Consider the following 23,336-nt stretch of genomic DNA (forward strand, 5'->3'; position numbering starts at 1 on the left):
GTGCAGTAGTGACCAGGAAGTCTTTGCATAGACCTAATAAGGAACATATAATACTACTTTGGTGTAGGACATCCAGGGTGTTGTGAGAGTACAACTAAGACACATCTCAGACATGAAGAGAAATTCGATTCCTGATCTGCAGTTCCAGTAACCACCAAGAAAGTCTGTTGGATACAAAGGAAGTGCTTTCTGTAGAGTGTGAAAACCTTCTAATGGGATTCACCTGAAGCTTATATCACACTATTTACAGGGCAGGTAATAAAATTCCAAAAATGGAGACTCCTCGTAAAATAGCTGCATCTCCTAAGATCCTTCCTGATAATCTTTTGGGCCTTATGTTGGAATATCAGTTATATAGTCCTAGAGTTAAGTACAAAAAGAGAGAAAATGGACAAGTATTATTATTTCATATGTTCATAAGAGACAATCTTGAGACCTTTGGTATTCTGGACAAAATTGGGTTCTGAAGAAGACTGGATTTGCCAGCTCTTCATAAAATATGTCATTGATAAAAGCATAATAAGTCAAGAGGAAATAAGTTATGCCTTCTGCTCATGGAGGGGTCCTGTGACTTTATTTTTGTTTAAAGTATCTAAAGAGAAAAATAAGTTTCCAGAAGAGAAAGGGAAAAATTGGGATTCCCTCAACTGTCTCCCTTCCCCTGATGGGCCTGAAAGTCCATTCTATGAGCCTCCTGGATCCATAGGGAACTAAAACCAGATTCTTTTAAGGGAGAAGAGAAAATAGAAGGGGGGAGAAGAGATGAAGCTGCAGCTACCTCAGCCCTTCTCCTGACAAGACACTTCCTTCCCAGAGATGAAAAGTGATTAAGAGCAATGTCAAAGATATGACCATAATTCTCCTGCCATACTTCCAGTTTGGACTGGCCCTAGGCCCTATACTCCTCCAGAAAGTTCCTTTAGGAGGAGGGGGAATTAGTCTAGAGAATTAGTCTAAAGAATTAGTGTCTAGTTCAGTGGTGACAAACCTAAAGATGAAGCTAAGATCTCTACTAGAAGATCCACTGGGGTTAACTATGAGATTGACCAATTTCTAGGTCCACAAATATAATCCTGGGCCAAATTAATGTCCATTCTGACCATTCAATTCTCTGGAGAAGAGAAAAGAATAACCAGACAGGTGGCTATGACGATTTGGAAAAGTAAACCCCCTTCACGCCCCAGTGTTCACTCTGAAAACTGGAAGTCTCCTAGTCAGGAGCCCCACTGGAATAACACTGATGTTGGAGATGGGCATTATATGCAAGATATCACATATTTAAGATTAAAGTGTATCAGGAAATCTGACATCAATCTCAAAATATAGCCAAAGCTTTGATGTCCAACCAGGAGAAGAGAAAGGACTTTCTGAATTTTAAACAGAATAGAAGAAAGAAAGAAAATACTCAAAACAAATATAGAGAGTCTTCACTTTGTGACTGATTGCTTGCTTCCCTCACATAGCAAGAAAATTGTAACTAGAAAATGAGAAGCGTAGAAACCTAAAGGAATTATTAAAAGAAGCATAAAAATTTATGTACAAAAAACATTATGAGGAAAGCCAGAAACTGAAAGCAAAAACAATGTTGTCTAGTATATAGAGAAAGTGACACATGGAAAAGTGTGTTTCCAGGCTCCTTGACATTGGTCCCCTAAAAAATAATGTCTTAATGGAAAACAACCTAATGTGCAACCAGGAGAAAAATAAGGAAATAAATGTCATAAATATGTCTTGATAGAAAATATCCAACTTGGAATAAGGAAGAACAAGTAATCCCTCTTTATATTCATGAGCAAAAAATAAGAATATCAAGAGCTCTTTTGTTTTAGCAGCCCCTACCACGTGTTATAGATAAATCTAGAGATAGGATCAAACTTAAGTGAAATAAGCTTAATTAGCTTGGTGGAAGTCACTTAACATTTCATCTCCCAGCCATACAGCTGTCATATGACAATCCAGTAGTCTCTCGAATGAAAGAGAAAACATTTAATGTCATGTTTAACAAAACCCAATATGATATAAAGGTGCAGACAAAATGTTTTTTTTCCTTCATTCCTGAAGCAAAGATCAATTTAGTAGACTGAGATTTAATGTCAGAAATAGTGATCAGATTAAAGAAACAACATAAAGAGATTAAGAGTTCCCTTAACCTGGTATCTCTAGAGGAGAACAATGTGTTCTTCCACTAGTCTATACAGAAGCTGGAGACAAGATTTCCCTGTTTCATATTGCACTAAAAAATAATGAAGGAGAAGCTGTCAAGAGGAAACAGTACCCAATTTTCTAGACGAGAAACTATGACTACAACCTATTATCACAAGACTACCCAGGAATTTCCTCCTTGAACCCCATATGTCTCTTTACAACATCCAGATTCTCCTGTCAGAAAGTCTAGTGGTTCCTACAGGTTAGTCCAAGACCTAAGGGCTAACAGCCAAATTGTTCAAAGTAGACATTCTGTGCTTCCAAATCCTTATAGTCTACTCATTAAGATGCCTCATTAAGGTCACTATTGGCTTCGTGTTATTTCGGGGGCCTGTTCTCTGGCAGGGGAAGGCAAAGAAATCTCTTTCTTTGAATAAAGAATCCCAAATGGGAAGAAAAAAAATAAATGGATGGTTCTGCCTCAAGGACTCATAGAATCCTCTATTTTTTTTGGAGAAGTCCTTGGAAAGATGGTAGAGGCCTTCAAAACCATGCAACCAGCTTATTCTCCCCAATATGTAGATGACATGCTGTTTTCAGATATCAAAAAAAAAAAAAGGAAAACAGGGAAAAAAAAGAAGTAACATGCAACCATTAACTTGTTGAATATTCTAGAACCAAAGGAGATGAGAGTGTCAAAAATAAAAGACATATTTTGTAGATAGAGAAATACTTTGGGACATATAGTTAATAACGGTGGAAATGAAAACTAAACCCAAAATAAATCGCAGGAATAACTAATATGACAACACCAACTACCAAAAGAAACTTAAAAGAACTTTTGGACTCAACTGGAAACTACAAACTGGACAGATTTATATGCTCTTAAAACAAAGTAACTGTATCTGTATACAGGTAATATAGTATAAGCCATCTATCATATTTAGTGGAAACCTTAATCACTTCAAAAATAACACAAATAGAATGGTAACATTGTATGGATCTTGTTTTGGGGGGGGCAGACACACACATTTGCACAAAATAATATACCTTTAAATATAAAGTAACTATACGAATTATTTGCACTTCAAAATAGAAATACCTTGCCTTTAAATAATTTTCAAAAATTGCTATTTCCTTCATTAATACATTGATCATTAATGTTATATTCAAGGCCAACAAGCAATGAGTATAAATAAATTTCATATATACATCATCAAAAAAGGAAAGATTCATCTTCTTAGTCACATATAACACTATTTCAAAAAAAAACCCAAAAAGTGACTATATCTCCAACTTGTTCTTAGACATGCAATTTTGGTCCTGCACTCTTTATAAAAGCTATTTCACCTATTAGTATCTGTTGATAAGGGGATATCTCTAGGTGTCTTGACATAGGAAGGAGAAAATGACTTTTCTTTTGTATTGCAGGTATTGAACAGACATTTCAGATCAGTCTTCTTGGACTATCTAAGATGGAGTTCTTGAGGAGTTCTTTAGTTCTTTATTAGGATATTGGTTCTCCACCTTGACAATTCTACTTGGTGACCTAATGTCTTTAATTCTCCCAGGCAATGCCAGGCAAATTAGATTACAGCCTGAGATCCAAGGCAAAACAAGGGATGATGGAGAGGAAAAAATGGTCATTTCTGTGTCCCCAGGAGAAAAGGAAAGATGATAGAGAAAAGAATTTTAATTTCTGGATAGCCCAGGAGCTCTGTCTTTCCTCCTTCATTGCCTTGTGAGAGCTGTCTTACCATTGATGTTCCTCAGGGAAATTATTTACATTAATACCAGTAGGCATGCAAAATATCTATTTCTTACTTTTACTTTGAACAATTTTATTTCATAACAATTACTTTTTAGAGAAATAATTCCAATCTTGAAAACACTCTATTTTTTCCTCATTATGAATAGGTATTTTTATTATTTTCAATTATTACTTTGTAGAATTATTATGTTCATTTGTTTTCTTTATTGCTTCTCTCTCTTGTTAAAATGTAAGTGCACAAAAGAATGAAACTTTTCTTCCTTAGTTTCTCAATGCAACATATAGCTGGCAGTGGAACTGACTACAGGAACCAGTAATTTATCTGAAATATTTGTTGAAGAATAACTTTGGCACATAAATGAAAGAGTAACCTTTAAAAATAATATAATAAGTGGATATGAACAAATGATAAATGGATAGGAATGTTATACATTTCTGTGTGTTATGATAAAACTAAGTGGAATGAGGAGAAGCCAAGGTCCTACCAAAGATTTACAAAGAAGTGGGATTGTAACTTTCAAAAACAAAACATGAAGCCATTTGCATTGTTTTTTTTTAAGTGTAAATTTCAATGATGTGAAACATTTAAGAAAAGCCAAAAAGTCATAAGATGTGAAACAATAAATTACTAAAACGTATTTGGAACTACTTTATTCTCTAAGATGAAATAAATTGTTAAGTGCTTCAAGATGCAAAATAATGCAGTTTTTTAAAGAAATACCATATATCTCCTCAGGTTGGCTCTCCTTACTTTACTATCATTCACCATTTTAACAATGTTAAAATGTTTAAAAATGTTCAACAAGAAATGTACTATTACATTTTTCTCAGTTACATATGTAGCAGTAATCCCTCTGTACATCACTTTGACAATAAAATTAATTTTTTAAAAAAGTAAAAAAAAAAAAAAAAGACTGAAATACTCCCGAAGCATTTCAAAAATTCTACAGGATAGAAGAAGCAATTCCCAGTGAAACTTGGTGAGTAATATAGTTCCATGTGCTTAACCATTTAAATGTGAAACATTAACTGAAATGTCCTTTTTTATTCTATATTTCACATTCCTGTCCTTAGCTTAGATTCCAAATAAAATACACTATAAGCCTTTCTCTGGGAACACTTGTACAATTTCTAAACACATTCCTTTTGGCTTCAACAAAGTTCTATCAACTTAGAAATTCTTCCTTATAGACTCTTGTAGTACAATGTAATTGTGCTTAAACTAATTTTTATAGGTTATCCTTTCTTTTATGCAAATTCTGGACCTTGAACTCTGGTCCTCACATTCTCACGCAGCATTCTTGCTTACTTTTGCCCCTATATCACTTGGGTCATGTCTCCAGTACAGCATTTTGCTGGTTAATTGGAGGAAGAATGGCACAAATTTTCCTGTCCAGGCTAGCTTTGTACGTGGATCCTCCAAGTCTGACTCCTGGGTAGCTAGGATTAGAGGTAGGAGTCACTATTGACAGAAAATTCCTCCTTTTTGAAATAGTCTCTTAGTTAATCCTAACACAATGTACTTTTGCTTTATATTCTGCTTATTCTGTGCATATTATCTGTCTTACTAGGTGAGTAATGCATGGAGGATAATTGCTGGAAATTTGTCACCCTTTTATTACTCATAAAACCTAGCAGGGTGTCTTGAATAGCATGGACAGTCATATCCTTCATTAGAACTAAAATTAGTTCAACTAACTTAAAATTGTCTTTCTGAAGTCAGAAAGTATTACATAAATCAATATTTCTATAGAGAAAAGACAACCAGAAACAACTATTGATCATCATGCTGTATTTTCCCAAATCTTAGTTTTATATAATCCCTATAACCCTCAGCTTGTTTTCCTTTATTGAACTCTTTTTCAAAGTTGCTTATGAGACTGATCAATACTGTAGCATGGTAGCTGACAGGAATAGTAGCCCACAGTTGCAGTATCAAAATCTCTCTTAAGATTTTTCTGAAGGGTTTTGGTAACTAACCAAGACTGTTGTTTTTCATATTTGTCAAGACTAAAGAGTTTTTTTAAAAAAATATTTCAATATTTCTCTTTTATGAAATAAATTGAAATAGTCTTTCAATTTTATAAATAGTAACTAAATGTTCAATATATCAGAAGTACCATTTTATTTTTCCCATTATTTTCAACATTTTCAATGCCTATACTTTGCTGTGAAAACACAGTAAAGTATATAGAATTATATATAATAACAATATATTAACAATCAATTGAAACAATATTAAGCAAACAGACTCTAACCATAAATTTATTTGGGTAAATCAATGTGTTCAATCATTTATATACATTCATTTGCATGTATGTCTGAAGTGTTTTAAGTTCTTTAGTCATCTAGGTCCTGTATCATGATGGTAAATGAATGCAAACTAAAGGTCAGTTCCTTAGTATCTGGAAATGTATTTGTGTGTGTTAGAAAATAAACACTAAGCATGATTTGTATTTTAGCAATGGTTCGTATTTAAAATAAGTTATTTTTATACTTTTTATATTTTGACTATGCCTTATTTATAACATTTTCTATTTAAAATGAGTTTCATGCCTTGTGTGAGAACTTATGCCTATAATTCAGCTATCTACAAGGTAATTAGTCAAGGCTTTCAGACCAGCCTAGGCAAAAAATTGATAAGATCCAATCTTAACAAATATCTGTAAGTGGTTGTACATTTCTGATTCCAGCTATACAAGAGGCTGTAGATAGGAGGATCACAGTCTGATGTTCACTCGGTAAAAACTATAACTACCTGAAAAATATCTACAATCAAAAGTGGCTGCGGCAGAGATCATGTGTAGAGTGTCTTCCTACCATGCATAAAGTTCTGTGTTCCCATCCCCAAATCACCAGAATGAATAAATTATGCTTTCAATGATAAAAAAAAATGCAATACTGTAGCCAGGCACTGCTGCTCATGCCTATAATCCTAGCTATTCAGAAAGCTCAGATTCAGAAGATTGTGGGTCTAATTAAATGGGCAGAAAAGTCTGCCACATCCCCTCTTGAATATGATTACCATAAAGTAGGGCTGGAGACTTGACTCAAGGGATAAGAGCACAAAAAGCACACAGAGTAAGCAAACTCAAAGGTGCTCAAGCCCTACAAATAACAAACTAAAAAAGTCTAAATATTGCAAACAATGGTATAAATAAAATAATTTTAGACACTTGATTAATTTACTATGTTTGTCACTGAAATATAAGAACTGATGAAATTATAAAATAATTTAAAAAATTAAAAGAGGTCTTACCTTTTTTTTATTGGTACTTCACTTGGAACAACTGATACCTGCATTTAAGATCATTTTAAATATAAGTATATAATATATGTAAGAATATAATAAAAGCTTTAGAAAACATTCAAAATAGTCTTTACAATATATAAAAATTGTAAGAATAAGGAATTAAAAACCTAAGAAATTATGTTTTGACATTAAAAGAAATGCATTAAAAGAACAGATTGCAAAATTATAATTCATATTTCTCATTTCTGCACACAGTAGTTTATTATTTTAGATAATAAAAAGTATTTTAAACTTAACTATTATTTATCTAATTCCTATAAATATTCTTTTTGAAGAGATTATATTTATACACATAATTTCCTAATTACTGCTTTTAAACTTCATTACAATTTTAAAAGTATATTGAGAATGTATTCTTAAATACATTTATTAAACTGTATGATAAAAATGTTATGATGCCTGTGACCTTAAAATTAATAGTTTTCTGAACAGTAACATATTTTTCTATAGTACAAATGTTGATTCTTGGTTTGACACTCATCATGAAATTCAACTTTGTTTTATGCAGACATAAACTGGCTTGTATTTACTCACCAACAATAAAGATTTCTGGATATTCGCCTGACTGATATTTTTCCCCTAGGTACATTGCTTGTCTGCATTTCAAAGTTCTCTTCTGGGGCTAAATGTTACCAACAGAACATAATGTGTGCACCATTTTTCAGCCTAACAAACGAAAATTGTTCAATTCTTCCCTCAATTTTTTTCTAACAGCAATATGAGTAGGATCCCTGTGGCACAGTAGTTCACATGTATGATGGCAAATATTTCATATGCCAGAGTGACTTCATGATTTTTTCTCTCTACCTTGAATTTCCTGAAACTATTAGCATGAGGAAAGGAAAAATTGTCACACAAATTGTATGTGTGTATTGTGAGTCTCAGCTATGTACTAATGTGACCTAGTCTATGGAGACAAATTTAACCCAGAACTAAAAGCCAAGTACTATATCCTTACTGACTAAATACAAAAACTGGTTTCAAATAGCTCATGTTATCTTCACTATATTCTTATGAATAATTATAATTCACTACTAATTAAGAGTTTGTAGATGATTCTGTTCAGTTACTAACAAAAATAATTTTCCCCTCCCTGTATTTTAGTTCTTTGAAATGAAACCTTGAAAATGAACTATTTTTTCCAAAACATCAAGATAAATATGACAGATATTTTACATCCTGTTATAGAGATCTAAATATTTTTCTGTTACTCCTTTTAGATTTCATATTTCTATATCCAGTTGCTCTGCATGATAATCTGATAACTGGTGAAGCCCAGATCTGAAAGCTCAAAAACACATTAATAATAAGATGAGCTTTATAGCCAGCTAAGGTTACTATAACAACTGGAATTGTTACAATAGAAAAGAAAACATCAAATCAAGTTATATTTATCATATGCAAAAGTCTTTTGAACTAGAGGATGGATAAGATAGTATAATCCATCTACCTTAGTAATATGCAATTATTTTATTTAAAAATATAGATCTTATGTATTATTCCTCCTTTGTCCAAAATCTTCCAGTGTTCCTTCATTTTCTGAATATTGAAGAACAAACAACTTTATTTGTTTGTTTGTTTGTTTGTTTGTTTATTTGTTTATTTGTTTGTTGGTCGTGGGGCCTGAACTCGACCTGGTTACTGTCCCTCAGCTATTCAGCTCAAGGTTAGCGCTTTACCACTTGAGCCACAGCGCTACTTCCAGCTTCTTCTGCTGATGTGGTGCTGAGGAATCGAACCCAGGGTCTCATGCATGCAAGGCAAGCACTCTACCACTGAACCACCTTCCCAGCCTCAAACAACTTTATTTAGCACAAAACTCAGAAGCTTTTTATAAACTTTTACAAATCTACTTGTGTTAGACAGCCTAGGAAAATGGTTCCCAGAAACATATCCAGTGTGGTCTTGCACTAAAGAATACTTCTATTATAAGAAGATACGAATCTTGAAGATGTGAAAAACATTCAGCCACTAGGCCATATAAAGCCCCCCAAATTGTTTGGTACTTGATGAGAGAACTCTTCGTACTGCTCTTGTCAGTTGCTACAGTCCCTATGCCTATTGTGATAATTTTGTGTGTTCTGAAAATGATCCTAGAAATATCCTAGTGGCCCTTCATACAGAAAGCTTCTCCATCTCTGATAGGATATGAAAAAAGTAATGAGATGTCATTTCCTTTTTGTTTTAAGTTGTGAGGCTGGAACTTGGAGCCTGGGTTCTGTCCTTGAGCTTCTTTGTGCTCAAGGCTAGCGCTCTACCACTTGGGCCACAGCACCAGCTTTTTCTGAGTAGCTTATTGGAGTCTCTTATATACTTTCCTAGCCTGGCAGACTTCTAACCAGGATCTTCAGATCTCAGCCTTCTGAGTAGCTAGGATTACAGGTGTGAGCTACCTGTGCCCAGCTATGAGATGTCATTTCTAAGATTAGTTGTTTCCATCTCTGTCTCTTATACCTTCTCAGTCCTTGCTTTTAAATTAATGTTCAGTCATTTCAGCTTCTTCTCTTTAAGAAAGTACGTGTCAAGCATTGTTTTCTGTGACATTTGCCTGCCAGAAGTATAAATATCTTCATATATTTATGTTTTATGACCATATTAATTCTCAATTTTTACTTACTAGTTGGAGGAAACTAAGGAAAGTCCTTGGTGTAATCAATAATTCAAATGGTAATGATATTAATAATATATTCCATGGATTTAGAAAAGCTAAGTGTACCAAGAACATATAGATATCTATGAGTGTACATGCATGCATACATATGTGCATGCCTGTGTGTATATGTTTGTGTAATGTACATATTTATTTGTCTTAGAAACAAATTAAACAAAGAGCTTAAACTTTAGGAAAGCATTAAATCTCACAAAGCCTGAACATAGTTGAAGAAAATCTTTGGTAAAAATAGAAATCTTTTGAAACTACTGTGCAACAAAACAAAATAAAATATTTTAACTATTTTTCATATGGTTTGTCATTTATATTTAATTTTTTCCAGAATATTTTTAGTCTTTGAAATTCCAATTTCTCTAGCTTTCAAATCTTAGATATTTAAATCATCATTCAAAATTAATATATAAGGCTGGGCTCTGGTGGCTGATGCCTGTAATCCCAGCCTCTTGGAAGACAAATCTGAGGACTGAGGTTGAAAGACAACCCAAGCATCAAGGATCATGAGACTCTTACATCCAACTAACCAGCAAAAAGCCAGACGTGGAGGTGTTTGTGTAAAAATAAAACACAAGTAAATGTTGTAGTACAGAGTCTCTTCTATGCTAGTTACTACTACCGTACTCAGATTGTTTGAGGAACTGATCATTTGTCATTTTCTAAATTAAGGTGAAATGAATGCTGTCTTTGAGTCTCTCCTAAACGTTGTGTCACCTCTAAATTTTCTTTTCCTAGCATCCATTCTGACTGATACCTTGCTCTTTGATTCACTTAGAAGATACCCCATCCGCTGTAGTGCAACACGTTCAAGATCTTTCTTATTCTTCTCAAGCTCCTATTTTTAAGAGAACAGTGTGTCAATCATTTTTGGTGACATCTTATTGCCAATACTACAACCTTCAGAAATCTGATGTATTTATTCCCATATTTCCTCTCAACTTTTATTTTTTCTAATTTGAGGAAGCTAAAGAAAGTCATGGGTATAATTGTTTAACGGCTTTCCACTTAACATTAAAAGGTGTGCAAAAGTAATTCATTTTAGGATTTATAATACTCAAGATTTCAATCAGTTATTACAATGAATGGCACGACTAGAAATGATTGTAAATATCTACAATATAAAAAATGAAAAAAAGTAGAACATAATTCTACTAAAATTAAAGATTTTTTTGGATTGTCAATTTTGTAAGAAAATATATTAAGAAAACCTACACTATAACCCCTGCTTTCACTATATTTGATGTCAGTATAACTTGTGGAGGAGATGGGGAAAAACCAGTTGTTTAAGGATACAGGTGGACCTGTTGCAACAATGAGAAGTACAAGTGGTCATGTCCAAAACGAGCTTTACAACGTTGGTGCGGGGGGGGGGGGGGGGGGGGAGGGGGGGAAGAAGAAGGATTGGGATTGGGGGGGAGGGGGGAGGCTGGGAAGGGATGTGAAGGGTAAACAAAGGAGGAGGCTGCAATGCTTGGTAAGAAATGTAAGCATTATCCTGCCCATGAAATTGTAACTCCTCTGTACAATATGTTCACAAATAAAATTAAATTAAATTAAAAAAAAGAAAACCTACACTATAACCAAATGCAGAAGTAGAATGATTAACATTTTATTTTGACCTCTTTAATTATTTGTAAATATAGCTAGTATATATTTTTAAATTATCTATATTGAGTCATGATATACAGACATCATGAACATTGCTATGACAAAAATAAATACCTGACAGAATATGTCACAGACTTAAGTTTACTAATATACTGGCAATTACCTAGCAAAATGGAGATTAAGACTATTTCAAAAATGTTACTATTCAAATGTCACATTGTATATATTAATAAAACATGTACAATCTTTCTTCTTTATGATGAGGTTTTAGAAATGCACTTGTTAAATGAAATGGCTATATTTTTCTGAGATTTTAATATTTTCTTTTAGAAAAGTACAATAATAATAATACCACCAGTATGTGCAAGATTGTTAACTTCATCACACATTCACAAATATTCAATACATATGCTCCTTAAATTTCTATCAAAACAAGTATTTAAACTATCAATTCCACTGTAATTTTAAATTGTTTGTATTTGATCATTAGTGAGGGTGGATGTCTACATTTATTGGCCATATGCTTTTCTGAGTCAGGACTTTCCTATGTATACCATGTGTGTGTTTCAGGGGAAAGCTCTTCATGTTTCTTATAAGTTTGTGAAATAGTATGATATACAAATTGTATAAATTATCTCTACTTTATAACATTATTTATTTAGGATAAAAGGTCAAAAATTTTTTTAAGTTTTAAAATAAAATAGATTCTGATTCATTAACAAATACCTTTGCTGTATTGTTTACAAAGTATTGCTTTGGCCAAGATCACTTAGTTGTTACCCATTGTTTATCTTTGTATTATCAACATTTAGTTATTATTTTAGGATCTAAAATACATATGCCACTATTTGGTTCATGTTATGAAAGGGAAATCTGAATGTTTTCCCCATAATTTACTTAGTTTGAATATCTTATAATTCATGAAACTTTTTGAAAGTTAAACTTTTATAAAACACTAAATTATTATATTCATTTGAATGTTTCCCTTCATTACCAGAACCAAAATTTTAGCACTTTAATTAGTAAACTTTTACACAGAGTTGTTTAATTAAATACATCAGTTTTACTTATTTTTACTTAATTATCAGATCCCTTTCTCTGTATAAGGATTTCATTATGCTCAAAACTAATTTTTTAAATAAACAAGTAAGGCAAAGTTTTTACATTAATTTGAAACTATGATAAGTTGAAATACTGTTATTATTCATGTTTGAAGACCATTTTTATAATTCATTATTTCTTTATTAATAAAAAATCTGATTTTCTGTTATATGTACTGAAGTACCTTATAGTATTTTTTCTGAATTCAATAATTGAATAATCACTTATAAATGATTATTTTCATGAAATGAAAAGTATTTATAATTATTTATTTCTGTACTGATGTTGAGGATTGAACTCAGGCCTCAAAATTTCCCTAGGGATTTTCATTCATGACTGGTGCTATACAACTTGTGCCATGCTTCAAGCCCTGCCTTGCTGCTATTTATTTGGAGATAAATCTAGGAGATTTTTTCTGCTGAACAATGAGCTTCAGATCTTAACCCACTGGATGTGTAGCAGGTATTATGGGTGTGAGCCATTGGCACCCAGATATATTTACCTACTTTTTATTCTATACTAAAACATATTGTTGTATCTCAAATAGCAAGCAATCTTATATTCTTTAGTTATCAATTTTATATTCTTTAGAAAACATAAATTATATGATAATAGTACTAATTTTTGTGTCTATAAGAATAACTTTACAACTATTACTTTTTTAGGTAAAAATTGAAAAAGCAGTAATAGCTAATCTCATTTAACGCATCTTAATTGGGAGATAACATATTTTACTTTCAACTATATTGTGTATCTTTTGAAACAGGATGTATTACTTAAATATGAAAATTCACTTTTCTTTCCAGATCACCTTTTTATATAAATGAATACTCCATTATATTCCTATAACAGTTTGAGTAAAGTGAAAATACTTTAAAACTCACAATTTGTAATTAATATACATATTAATTTATAAGACTAGATTGCTCACTGAAATATTTATGAATATTTTATTCATTTATAAGAATTTTGAAGAAATATGGTACACTTTACCAATAAAGCATTTTTCAGTTGCTCCTTAAGGTTTATGTTCTCCACTTTCAGATCATTTGCTTCTGTCTAGGAAGTAATGAAAAGGGGGAGGAAGTGCATTTGTTTTGAGGTATTTAAGAATTTACTTTTATTGTTATAATTTTTCCAAAACCTGTAAGTGGCCATAATGATGATTTGAACATACGTATTTACTTACATACTCCTCAAATGAAATTGTGGATATTGGTTAAAGTTACAGCTTTCCACTGCTTTCCCAAATGGAAATAAGACTCCAATCTTACTCAGTGAAATAGACTATTGCTATAAATCATCTTAGTTGACCTACTACTAGTTTATCCAAACCTCCTGTTATGACTAAACAATGAATTTTCTGAAATAGACTTTATTTCATGTCTGTCCTCATATTGTTACTTTTATATTAAAATCCATGCTGTTTTCTAACTCCACATTCTTAGTTACTACAAGATACTTTTCTTTTATGTCTACTACATTGAAAATAATTGAGCTCAGTATGTGTCCAAAGAAAGATAACATATTTCAGTTTATAAATATTTTAGCAGCCTTAAATTATGAAAAAACAATTCTATGCAAATTGTATTACATTATAATAGGATATAAGAAATGTATACCACTGACTCTACAGAATGCAATTACTATTGCTGTTTATATTTTCATTACAGGTCTTCACAGCTGGAGGATAATAAACAATTTTAACTAAAAGTATCCTTAAAAAGCATTATGCCTAGAAAAACAAAATAAAGGTACAGGCACTTTAGAATAATGGGTCTTGAAAAAAATAGCAAATGGGAAAAATCGTATTTGAGTTTATATTTTAATTATTTTAGTCCCATCAATAAAAAGAAAAGTTCAGTGGACTATCTTTGCCAATCAGTATTTCAATATTTCATAACTTGGTAAGTGTGGCTCACTTTTTCCATACTTCTAAAGTTTCTATTCGAAGCATAGAATCATAATAAAAATTATATCTAGGAACACCAATAGGTATACATGCTGAAACATATGGGATGCTAAAATAAATACTTACATTTTTAAAAATTTGATGTAATAAAAATTTTCTTTTTTTGCTGGGTGCCATGGCTCATGCCTGTAATCCTAGCTACTCATGAGGTTGAGGTGTGAGGATCGTGGTTCAAATCCAACCAAGACAGGAAAGTCCATGAGACCCTTATCTCCAATTACTCACCAGAAAACCAGAAGTGGCTCTCTGGCTTAAGTGGTAGAGCGTTGTTCTTGAGCTGAAGAGCTCAAGGACAGTGCCCAAGTCCAGAGTTCAAGCCCCATGACCGACAAAAAAAATATTATGTCCAGATGATGAAATTGCAGATGCTAAGTAAATGCTTACTTTGAGTTGATACACTTCATTTCTATTACATAAAATCTGAAAATTATATTAAATAGGAGACTAGATTAGCCAAGATTGACATGCCATCTTGGCACTTTCCCAATACTAACAATGGCAGCTTTGGCAACTGACTGTAGATGACCAGGAGACTGAGTAGAAGTGCACCAGGTTCCTGGTCTTGGGAAAGAAATACCTCAGGAATAAGTAAACAGAAGTGTGCTAAGATTTATTTGCAGCAAAAAGTAAAAATCCAGCCCTGTAGATGTGTATGAGAGTTCAGCATGACCAAGCCGTCTTGTCTATTGAGGTATACTTACCTAGATTGCAATTTCCAGTTTCTGCCAGTTTGCAATTGAAATAGCAAGATATATCTTCTTAGTAAGTTGACTGACTAATATAACACACTAAAATTTAATATTGGAGAAAGATTTGGAGAAATCTAGAGATTCTGTGCTGCTTCATAAGAGAAATTCAGGGAAGAGGTAGTGTGGACCCCTAACACCTATGAGTCACCTGCTTGCCATCCTCCATGAGTTCATTGAGAAGTATGATCTTGCAGGCATGAGTTGGTGGGTGAGGAAACAGGAATAAGGGACAAAGAACTGCATTCCAATCCCAGAAAGCTGCCCAGGCCACAATGGCAGATAAGAGATCAGCTTTCAGCTAAGCTTCAAGTCAGCTAGCACGTGGACTGAAGGTATGCACCCCAATGCAGAGACCTGCCCAAAGCAGCAAGCAATAGACCAGCTTTCCAGAAAGGCTTCCAGAAAGTAAGGGTAGGTGCTAAAGAGCTAGATACTACATGACAGGTGGTATAAGAAATCGAGGAAATACAATACCCCTTAAACAATAACCTTTCAATAAAAGATTCAAAGGTTAGTGATCTAGGGGAAACATCACATATTGAACTCAAAGATTTGCTAATAAAAATGCTTGATGAAAAGATAGAAAATATCCACAAGGAATTTCATGAATGTAGTGGGAGAAATCAAAGACTAATGAAAAAATTCATGGAGAACACACAAAAAAAGATAATTCCAAGAGATTGCAAAAGAGTCCAATGGAGAAAAACAGCCACACAGTTAAAATAAATGAAAGCACAAATAAGTCAATGCAGTAAAAAAAATTAATGCAAGACCTGAAAAAGACTTTAATAAAGAGATATAAATCCAGAAAAAAATTATCAAAACACAAGGCAGATAATTTTTTTTTTAAAATATGGAAAGCTTCTGGAACAGAATAAATGACATGGAAGACAGCCTTGAGATTTTAAGACACAGTAGATGCAATAATGAGAAGGTAGGCATTCAAAAAAAAATCTAAGAAGTAAAACAGTTTGCAAGACCTTCAGGACTCTTTTAAGACTCTGATAGGTATTGTGGGAAGAGAGTAACAGAGAGCTAAGGATATAGAAAACAGGTATGACAGAATTATAATGAAAATCTTCCAAATATTAAAAAATAAAAGTCCATTTACTTACAAAAGGCATTCAGAACACCCAACAGAGCAGAAAAGAAGCTCCCAATAAGAGGTGATCAAAACTAGCACTCACACAAGAAATACTAATTACTCAAAACAATGAGTATCTGAATAATAGCAGACTTCTCAGCAGAAACTTTAAAAGCAAGGAGGGTTTGGCATAATGTATTTGAAGCACTGGATGCAGTGAGGCTTTCATTCATAATTCCATGATTAACAAAAATTATAACAATGTATCACCACTAAGCCAGCATTAGAGAAGATATTAAAAATGTCCTGCAAACAGAAGATTAACATGAACACAAAAGAGGCAGAGAAAACAGACCCTAACATTGGAATCACAGAAAAGATAAAAATCCCCAAATGGGTAACATGACAAGATCTAGCACCAATTTCTCAGTTCTTACATTAAATATTAATGGCCTCAAATCTCCCATCAAATAACACTGACTAACTAGATGACTCTAAAGCCAATACCCACTATCTGCTATTTACAAGAGACATACCTAATTGACAACTATCTACTAAAGAAGAAAGACTGTAACAAAATCTTTCAAGCAAACAGCCCTCCTACACAGGTTGGAGTAGCTATATTAACTTTTTGTAAAGGAGAATTTAAATAAAAATTATCTAGATATTTCATATTATTAATAAAAGGAACCCTCTATCGGAAAAACATAACAAATCTTAACATCTATGAACCAAATATTAGTGCTCCCAACTTTGTCAAACACTAGTTGGCCTAAAAAAATCACGTAGATCCAAACATATTTATCATTGGAGATTTCAACATGATTGGATAGATCCTCTAGGAAAAAAAATGCAGAAAAGAAACCTGAGTTAACTGGAGTTAGCCGGATCAAGTGAACCTAGCAGACATCTGTGTAATATTCCACCCAGTAGAGGCAAACATACATTTTTCTTGGCAAACAATGGAACAGTTTTCAAAATAAATCACATCCTTAGAAAAAAATCTCTACAAATTTAAGAAAATTGAAATTACCCATTTGTATCCTGTCAAACCAAAAAGAGAATAAAATTAGACCTCAATAGAACAGGCCAACACAGAAATATTCAAATTGATAAAACTGAGCAACATATAGATGATCAATGGGTTATTAAAGAGACCATTAAGAAAATCCAAAAATTCCTAGAATACAATGTAAATTAACATATCAGAATATTTGGCATACAGCTAAATATTATTAAGAGCCAAGTTTATAACTGTGATTGCCTATATTAATTAAGTGGAGAAATCACAAATTAAAATTCTCAAGCTCCTAAAAAAACAGCAACAAGGAAAACTTAACCAGTAGATGGAAATAAATAATGAAAATCATGCAAGAAAGAAATGAATTAGAAACTAAAAATATACAAAGATTCAACAAAAGAAATTTTAAATTCATCAAAAAATTAACAAAATTGACAAGACCTTTGCTTGAAAATAAGAAAATCATCCAAATAAATAAAATCAGAGATGACAATGATAACATCACAACAAATTCACAGCATTGTAAGAGAATAATTCACAAACTTTTATAGCAACAAACTGATACTTTTGTCAAAAAAGGATGCATTCCTAAATGATACCAAAAATTAACCAATAAGATATAAACCACTTAAAAATCCACAAAAAGATATAAACATATATATAGATATATATATATGTGTATATAGATATATTTCAACAAAGCAAAAGCAGAGTGCTTAATGTTTCTCAACTAAATTCTATAAGGCATATAACTCAGAACTAACACCAATACTCTTTAAACTCTTCCATGAAATAGAAAGGGAAGGACTACACAAACTCAATCTATGAAGACAACATTACACTTATTCCAGAACCAGAGACCTAACAAATAAAAGGGGGCTATAGACTTACCTCTTTGATGAACATAAATGCAAAAGTTTTCAATAACATACTGGCCTACTAAACTAGACAACTAATTAAAAACTCTCCCGCCTTGCAGATGATATGCTATTATATTTAAAGAATCCCATCGACTCCACTCCCAAATTACTCAAGCTGATTCAAAACTTTGACAAAGTAGCAGGGCATAAAATTAACCCAAAAATCAATGGCTATTCTGTATGTCAACAATGAGAAGAGCACGGCTGAAATCAGAAGAGCAACTCCATTTGTAATAATCACACAAAAAATAAAATACCTAGGAATTAACTTAACCAAAGAAGTAAAGGACCTCTATGATGAAAACTTTAAAAACCTCAAAAAGGAAATCAAAGCAGAATTTAGGAAGTGGAAAAATCTCCCATGCTCCTGGATTGGAAGGATCAACATCGTGAAAATGGCAATACTTCCCAAGGCTATCTACAAACTCAATGCAATACCTATCAAAATTCCAACCTCATTCTTCAAAGAAATAGAAGAGGCAATCCAAAACTTCATATGGAACAATAAAAGACCCTGAATAGCAAAAACGATCCTCAACTGAAAGAACACTGCTGGAGGAATATCAATACCAAATTTCAAACTCTACTACAAAGCCATAGTAATCAAAACAGCTTGGTACTGGCACAAGAAGAGACATCAGAACCAATGGAATAGAATTGAAAATCCAGAAATGAACCCACAGACCTATAGCTATCTAATCTTCCATAAGGGAGCTAAAAAAATAGAATGGAAGAAAGACAGCCTCTTCAGTAAATGGTACTGGCAAAATTGGTTAATCACTTGTAGAAAACTATACCTTGATCTTTATATATCACCCTGAACCAGAATCAACTCCAAATGGATCAAAGCCTCACAGTCAAAGCAAACACCCTGAAAACATTACAGGATGGATAGGAGAAATCCTAGGTCTCCTTGGCAGAAGCCAAAATTTTCTTAATAGAGACCCAGAAAAAGAGAGAATCTCAGGATGATAGGGGCTTGGCAGAAGTGTGACAAAGAGCAGAATTTAATTCTGTGTAGATCTGCTGCAGTAAATTTCATTAATGTGTGTAATTCATATATATTAAAAACTATAGCTATAAGAAAGAAGTGAAGAGGAAAAGGAGGGGACAAAAATGAGAAAATAATAGAGAAAAAGTGAGATTCAAAGTATATTTTACTTGAAGTTGCAGAAAATCTTCAGGAGCTATCTTCCTGTAAGTAAAAACATTTAAAATGTATTACAATATTTGAAAATATGTAACCAATCTGTTTCTTGAAGAGGATTTTAAACTCTTATAAAAATAAAAATAAAGCTTTTGAAGAAATTATTTTAAATCAATTAATTCTGTGTTATTTAAATAATAGACAACTTAATACTTTTTCATGAGATAAATTTTCATTGGCATAATGAAATATAAATTGACTGAGATTTTTTTTAATGGTCAACAAACTTTATTAAAAAACAGAAAATATCACAAAGTATATGATGATACAAAGTCATACTGGATGTATTTTATTATGTGCTAGTTGTCTTGACTGAGATTTTTAAACTACAATGATCACCTTTTCTTTCTGACCATTTTCCTTTTTTAAAATCAAAGATTAAATCATATATTCAATTAATTTCTTTCTAGAATTTATATTAATGTATAAAGATTGTACTAACAGCTTTCTTTTAAATTCATATTTTATGTTAAAATTTATTCAGATCAATTCCAAATGCAAAACTTATTTTAAATCACTTAATAAAATCTTATATGACACAAAATTAAAAATAAAAATACTGATTTTATAAAAAATATTTACAATTAAGAACTAGGAGTAAAACCTTTCTCTGGATATTTTATTGTAAACCACTCAGCTCACATTAAATTTACTAGGTGATTGAGGAACTAAAGTAAATCATTTATCCAATAATTATTCAGAGACTTATTTAAGTATACCTATTCAAATGCTTATTGCTGCTAATTCTTCTCTAATATTTTATCCTGTTTAGTTATTTCCCATAATTACATCCTGTTTTCTTATAAAACTAAATATTTTACAATTTTATGTTTATAAAACATCTTCAAATAAGGTAAGTTTACATCACCACGTTATTTTTAAAGAATACAATTATCAGTTATCAAGGAAAAATCTTATCATACATCTTTATATCTTACCAAATGGAGGACTGAGATTTGCTTTTGTCTTTTTTCTTCTCTGCTTTCTTTACTTGGCTATCTTTGTGCATCTTTTTTTTCTGTGTAATCATGTCATGCATTTGCCAGAAAGAAATGGATAATGATACAATAAATTAGAGTAAAATATATGAAAATATACATTGTTAAGATTTCCATATTTTACTTTGAAATTTACTCTGCTATCTCAAATAAAATTATCTGCCTAGATGCAAGGCAAAACAAATGATACAGATTGAATGTTTTGTATCTGTGCAATATTGAATGTAAAGTGTGTGTATGCAAATATATTCTAAGTGACAAAATTTCTTTAATAAATTATAGTCACTTCTTCTGTAATGAGCAAAATTGCTTCCTGAAATTTACCTCAGTGTGCAAACACATGAAGGAAAGCTGACGGTGTATATGGGAACGGGTTAAGTGCACAAAATATCATCGTTAAATACACTTAATAGAATAGAAAAGTTAATATGCAGCTGTGCATAGTTAAGTGATTTAGAATATGTAAATATTTGACAAAATATACCCATACTTTTAAAAAAGAATTTCTGAATTTTTATTTCTGGAAGTGACCAAAGATAGGCTGCAGCTTGTGATTTACTGTACATTGAAAGGAGGATTATTAGCAATTAAGTCAATTGTAATCATTCCAGATGTGCACTGATGTGGTATCAATAGACTCAGTATCAAAGTAATACATAGAGTTACTTATTAATATTTTTCATTACTGAGAAACTAAATTTAAAGTATTCTCAAATTGTGAAACACTTTTGCACATAACTTGCATTTCAAAACAAATATTTCAGGTGAACTGAACACATATTTTAATAGTCTTTGAGACAGAATCTCTCTGTGTAGATACATCTGATCTCACACACATAATCATTTTGCCTCTGCCTAACAAATGCTGGATATACATCACTATGTCCACCTAATTAATTGGGTTTATTTTCTACTGAAAAGTAGAGTAAATTAAAAATTAGATTATATTTCATGTGAGCATAATAATAGATAGCTATGAGCATATTATTTTCCATTTTAGATGAAAATTTACAACTTATGATAATCCTGCTAGAATGGCAAACTCATGACAAATTAAACAATTTAAACATAATCCCTCAGAAAATATTTCAATTAAAAATAATAAATTTTAATAAAATTGTTATTCATAAAAGTAGTCGAACTTAAAATTAAGCTCTGTTTCCTAAAAAAGTAATATATAATGACATCCAAGGGGAAAAACTGGGAGAAAATGATGTAGGGGGGGTAACACTGTTCAAAGGAAATGTACTCATTACTTGACTTATGCAACTGTAATCCCTCTGTATATCACATTTACAATAAAAATTTAATTTAAAAAATGACCCATAAATATAAAAATAATGTGAGGAGAAAAGAATAAAATATGAAGAGTATGTCATTATGAGTTGTAGAATGATTTTGAATGGACTAATATGCTTATAATCATACTATGTGATTGAAAGAAAAGTAGAAAAATAAATATTTGAAGAAATGTGGCAGAGAATTTTTCTGAAATTTGATAAAATTCCTGTTGCCTCTTCTTTTCTTTGTTTTTTAAAGAATACCAGTTATAACTTCATTGAATTTAGTAAGAGAATCAAAGAAATTATGAGCACTTTATTAGCTAGTCACTTAAAATATATACTTAGAATCACTTTTTATTCTCAGCTGGACTTAGGCCTGAATATATTCTCAATCTGCATAAAATGTTCAGCTTTCAGACTACTTATTACAATAAAATATTTCTCTACTATTTCCAACATACAAGTATTATTATTGAGATCAGAGGTTTTGTGTGTGTGTGTGTGTTCTGTGTTTTGGAATATGGTATTTTCCATATTTTTATTACTATCAATTGGTTGTATAAGAGATTTCATTTTGAGGCCAGGCACTAGTGACTCATGCCTGTAATCCTAGCTACTCAGGATGCTGAGATGTGAGGATCACAATTCAAAGCCAGCCTCAGCAGGAAAGTCTATAAGACTCTTATTTCCAATAAACTACTCAGGAAAGCAGAAGTGGCACTGTGGCTCAAGTGGTAGAGTAGTAGCCTTGAGCTGAAGAGCTCAGGGACAGTGCCCAGGCCCAGAGTGTAATCCCCACAACTGACCAAAAAAAATTCATTTTGACATGTTCATATATGCATTTTCATTTTGACATGTTCATATATGCATACAACATACGTTGATCAGACTCACCTGCTCTTCCACTTGGCCTCATACCTGTTGTTTCTAGTTGACCACATACAACCTTCATTCATCTCCGTTTGCCCTTCCCTTTTATAAACATGCCACAGAAATGACCTGCTTCACATTCCTTTCATTTGTTATTTTAGTTCATGCTAATTGTTTAAACCTGTTTCCAAATCTATAATGATATAAGTAGAACTACCTCAAGATACAAACTAATCAATTAATTTAAAGTCTTGGAGAAAAATCTTAAAAGTAGACTGTTTATAAAAGCACATTATATACAAGATTAAATAAGAAAGAAGATGATTTGTCACACAAAGTACATTCTAGAAGGCGAAGTAGAAAGATCTATAAAGTACTAGAGTAATCATTCAAGACTAATTGAAACATCTTTCAAAACTGAATGATATGGCTTGGAGGTGTGCCTCAGTTGGTAGAACACTACCAAATGATAGAAAGCATCAGTTACTGAGTTTGAGTCCCAGTCTCAGGCCAAAATAAAAGAAACTAAATAATGAATATTTTGACAAAAAATGTTTAAATATAAATCTGTCCAAATTCAGAAACATGGAAATTATTCCCTGCATTCTCTCAGACCACAAGGGAATAAA

At 32.1% G+C, this 23,336-nt stretch overlaps 1 protein-coding gene across 2 annotated transcripts in view; it reads right to left on the reverse strand.

Annotated features, from left to right (window-relative positions):
* The window catches only part of Ccdc7 (coiled-coil domain containing 7), a 196,349-nt gene that overhangs the window by 124,609 nt on the left and 48,404 nt on the right, over positions 1-23,336 (reverse strand). For both annotated transcript variants that reach the window (XM_069990678.1, XM_069990677.1), the window contains exons 13-17: positions 20,495-20,574; positions 19,511-19,544; positions 13,597-13,662; positions 10,649-10,729; positions 7,176-7,213 (exon numbers count right to left, since the gene is read on the reverse strand). In XM_069990678.1, the coding sequence (XP_069846779.1) occupies positions 7,176-7,213; positions 10,649-10,729; positions 13,597-13,662; positions 19,511-19,544; positions 20,495-20,574 (299 nt within the window). The remainder of the gene's footprint in view (positions 1-7,175; positions 7,214-10,648; positions 10,730-13,596; positions 13,663-19,510; positions 19,545-20,494; positions 20,575-23,336) is intronic.

The sequence above is a fragment of the Dipodomys merriami genome, unplaced genomic scaffold (genome assembly GCF_024711535.1).
Source record: "Dipodomys merriami isolate MVZ:Mamm:240054 unplaced genomic scaffold, mDipMer1.0.p SCAF_4, whole genome shotgun sequence".
In the NCBI taxonomy this organism is placed as follows: Eukaryota; Metazoa; Chordata; class Mammalia; order Rodentia; family Heteromyidae; genus Dipodomys; species Dipodomys merriami.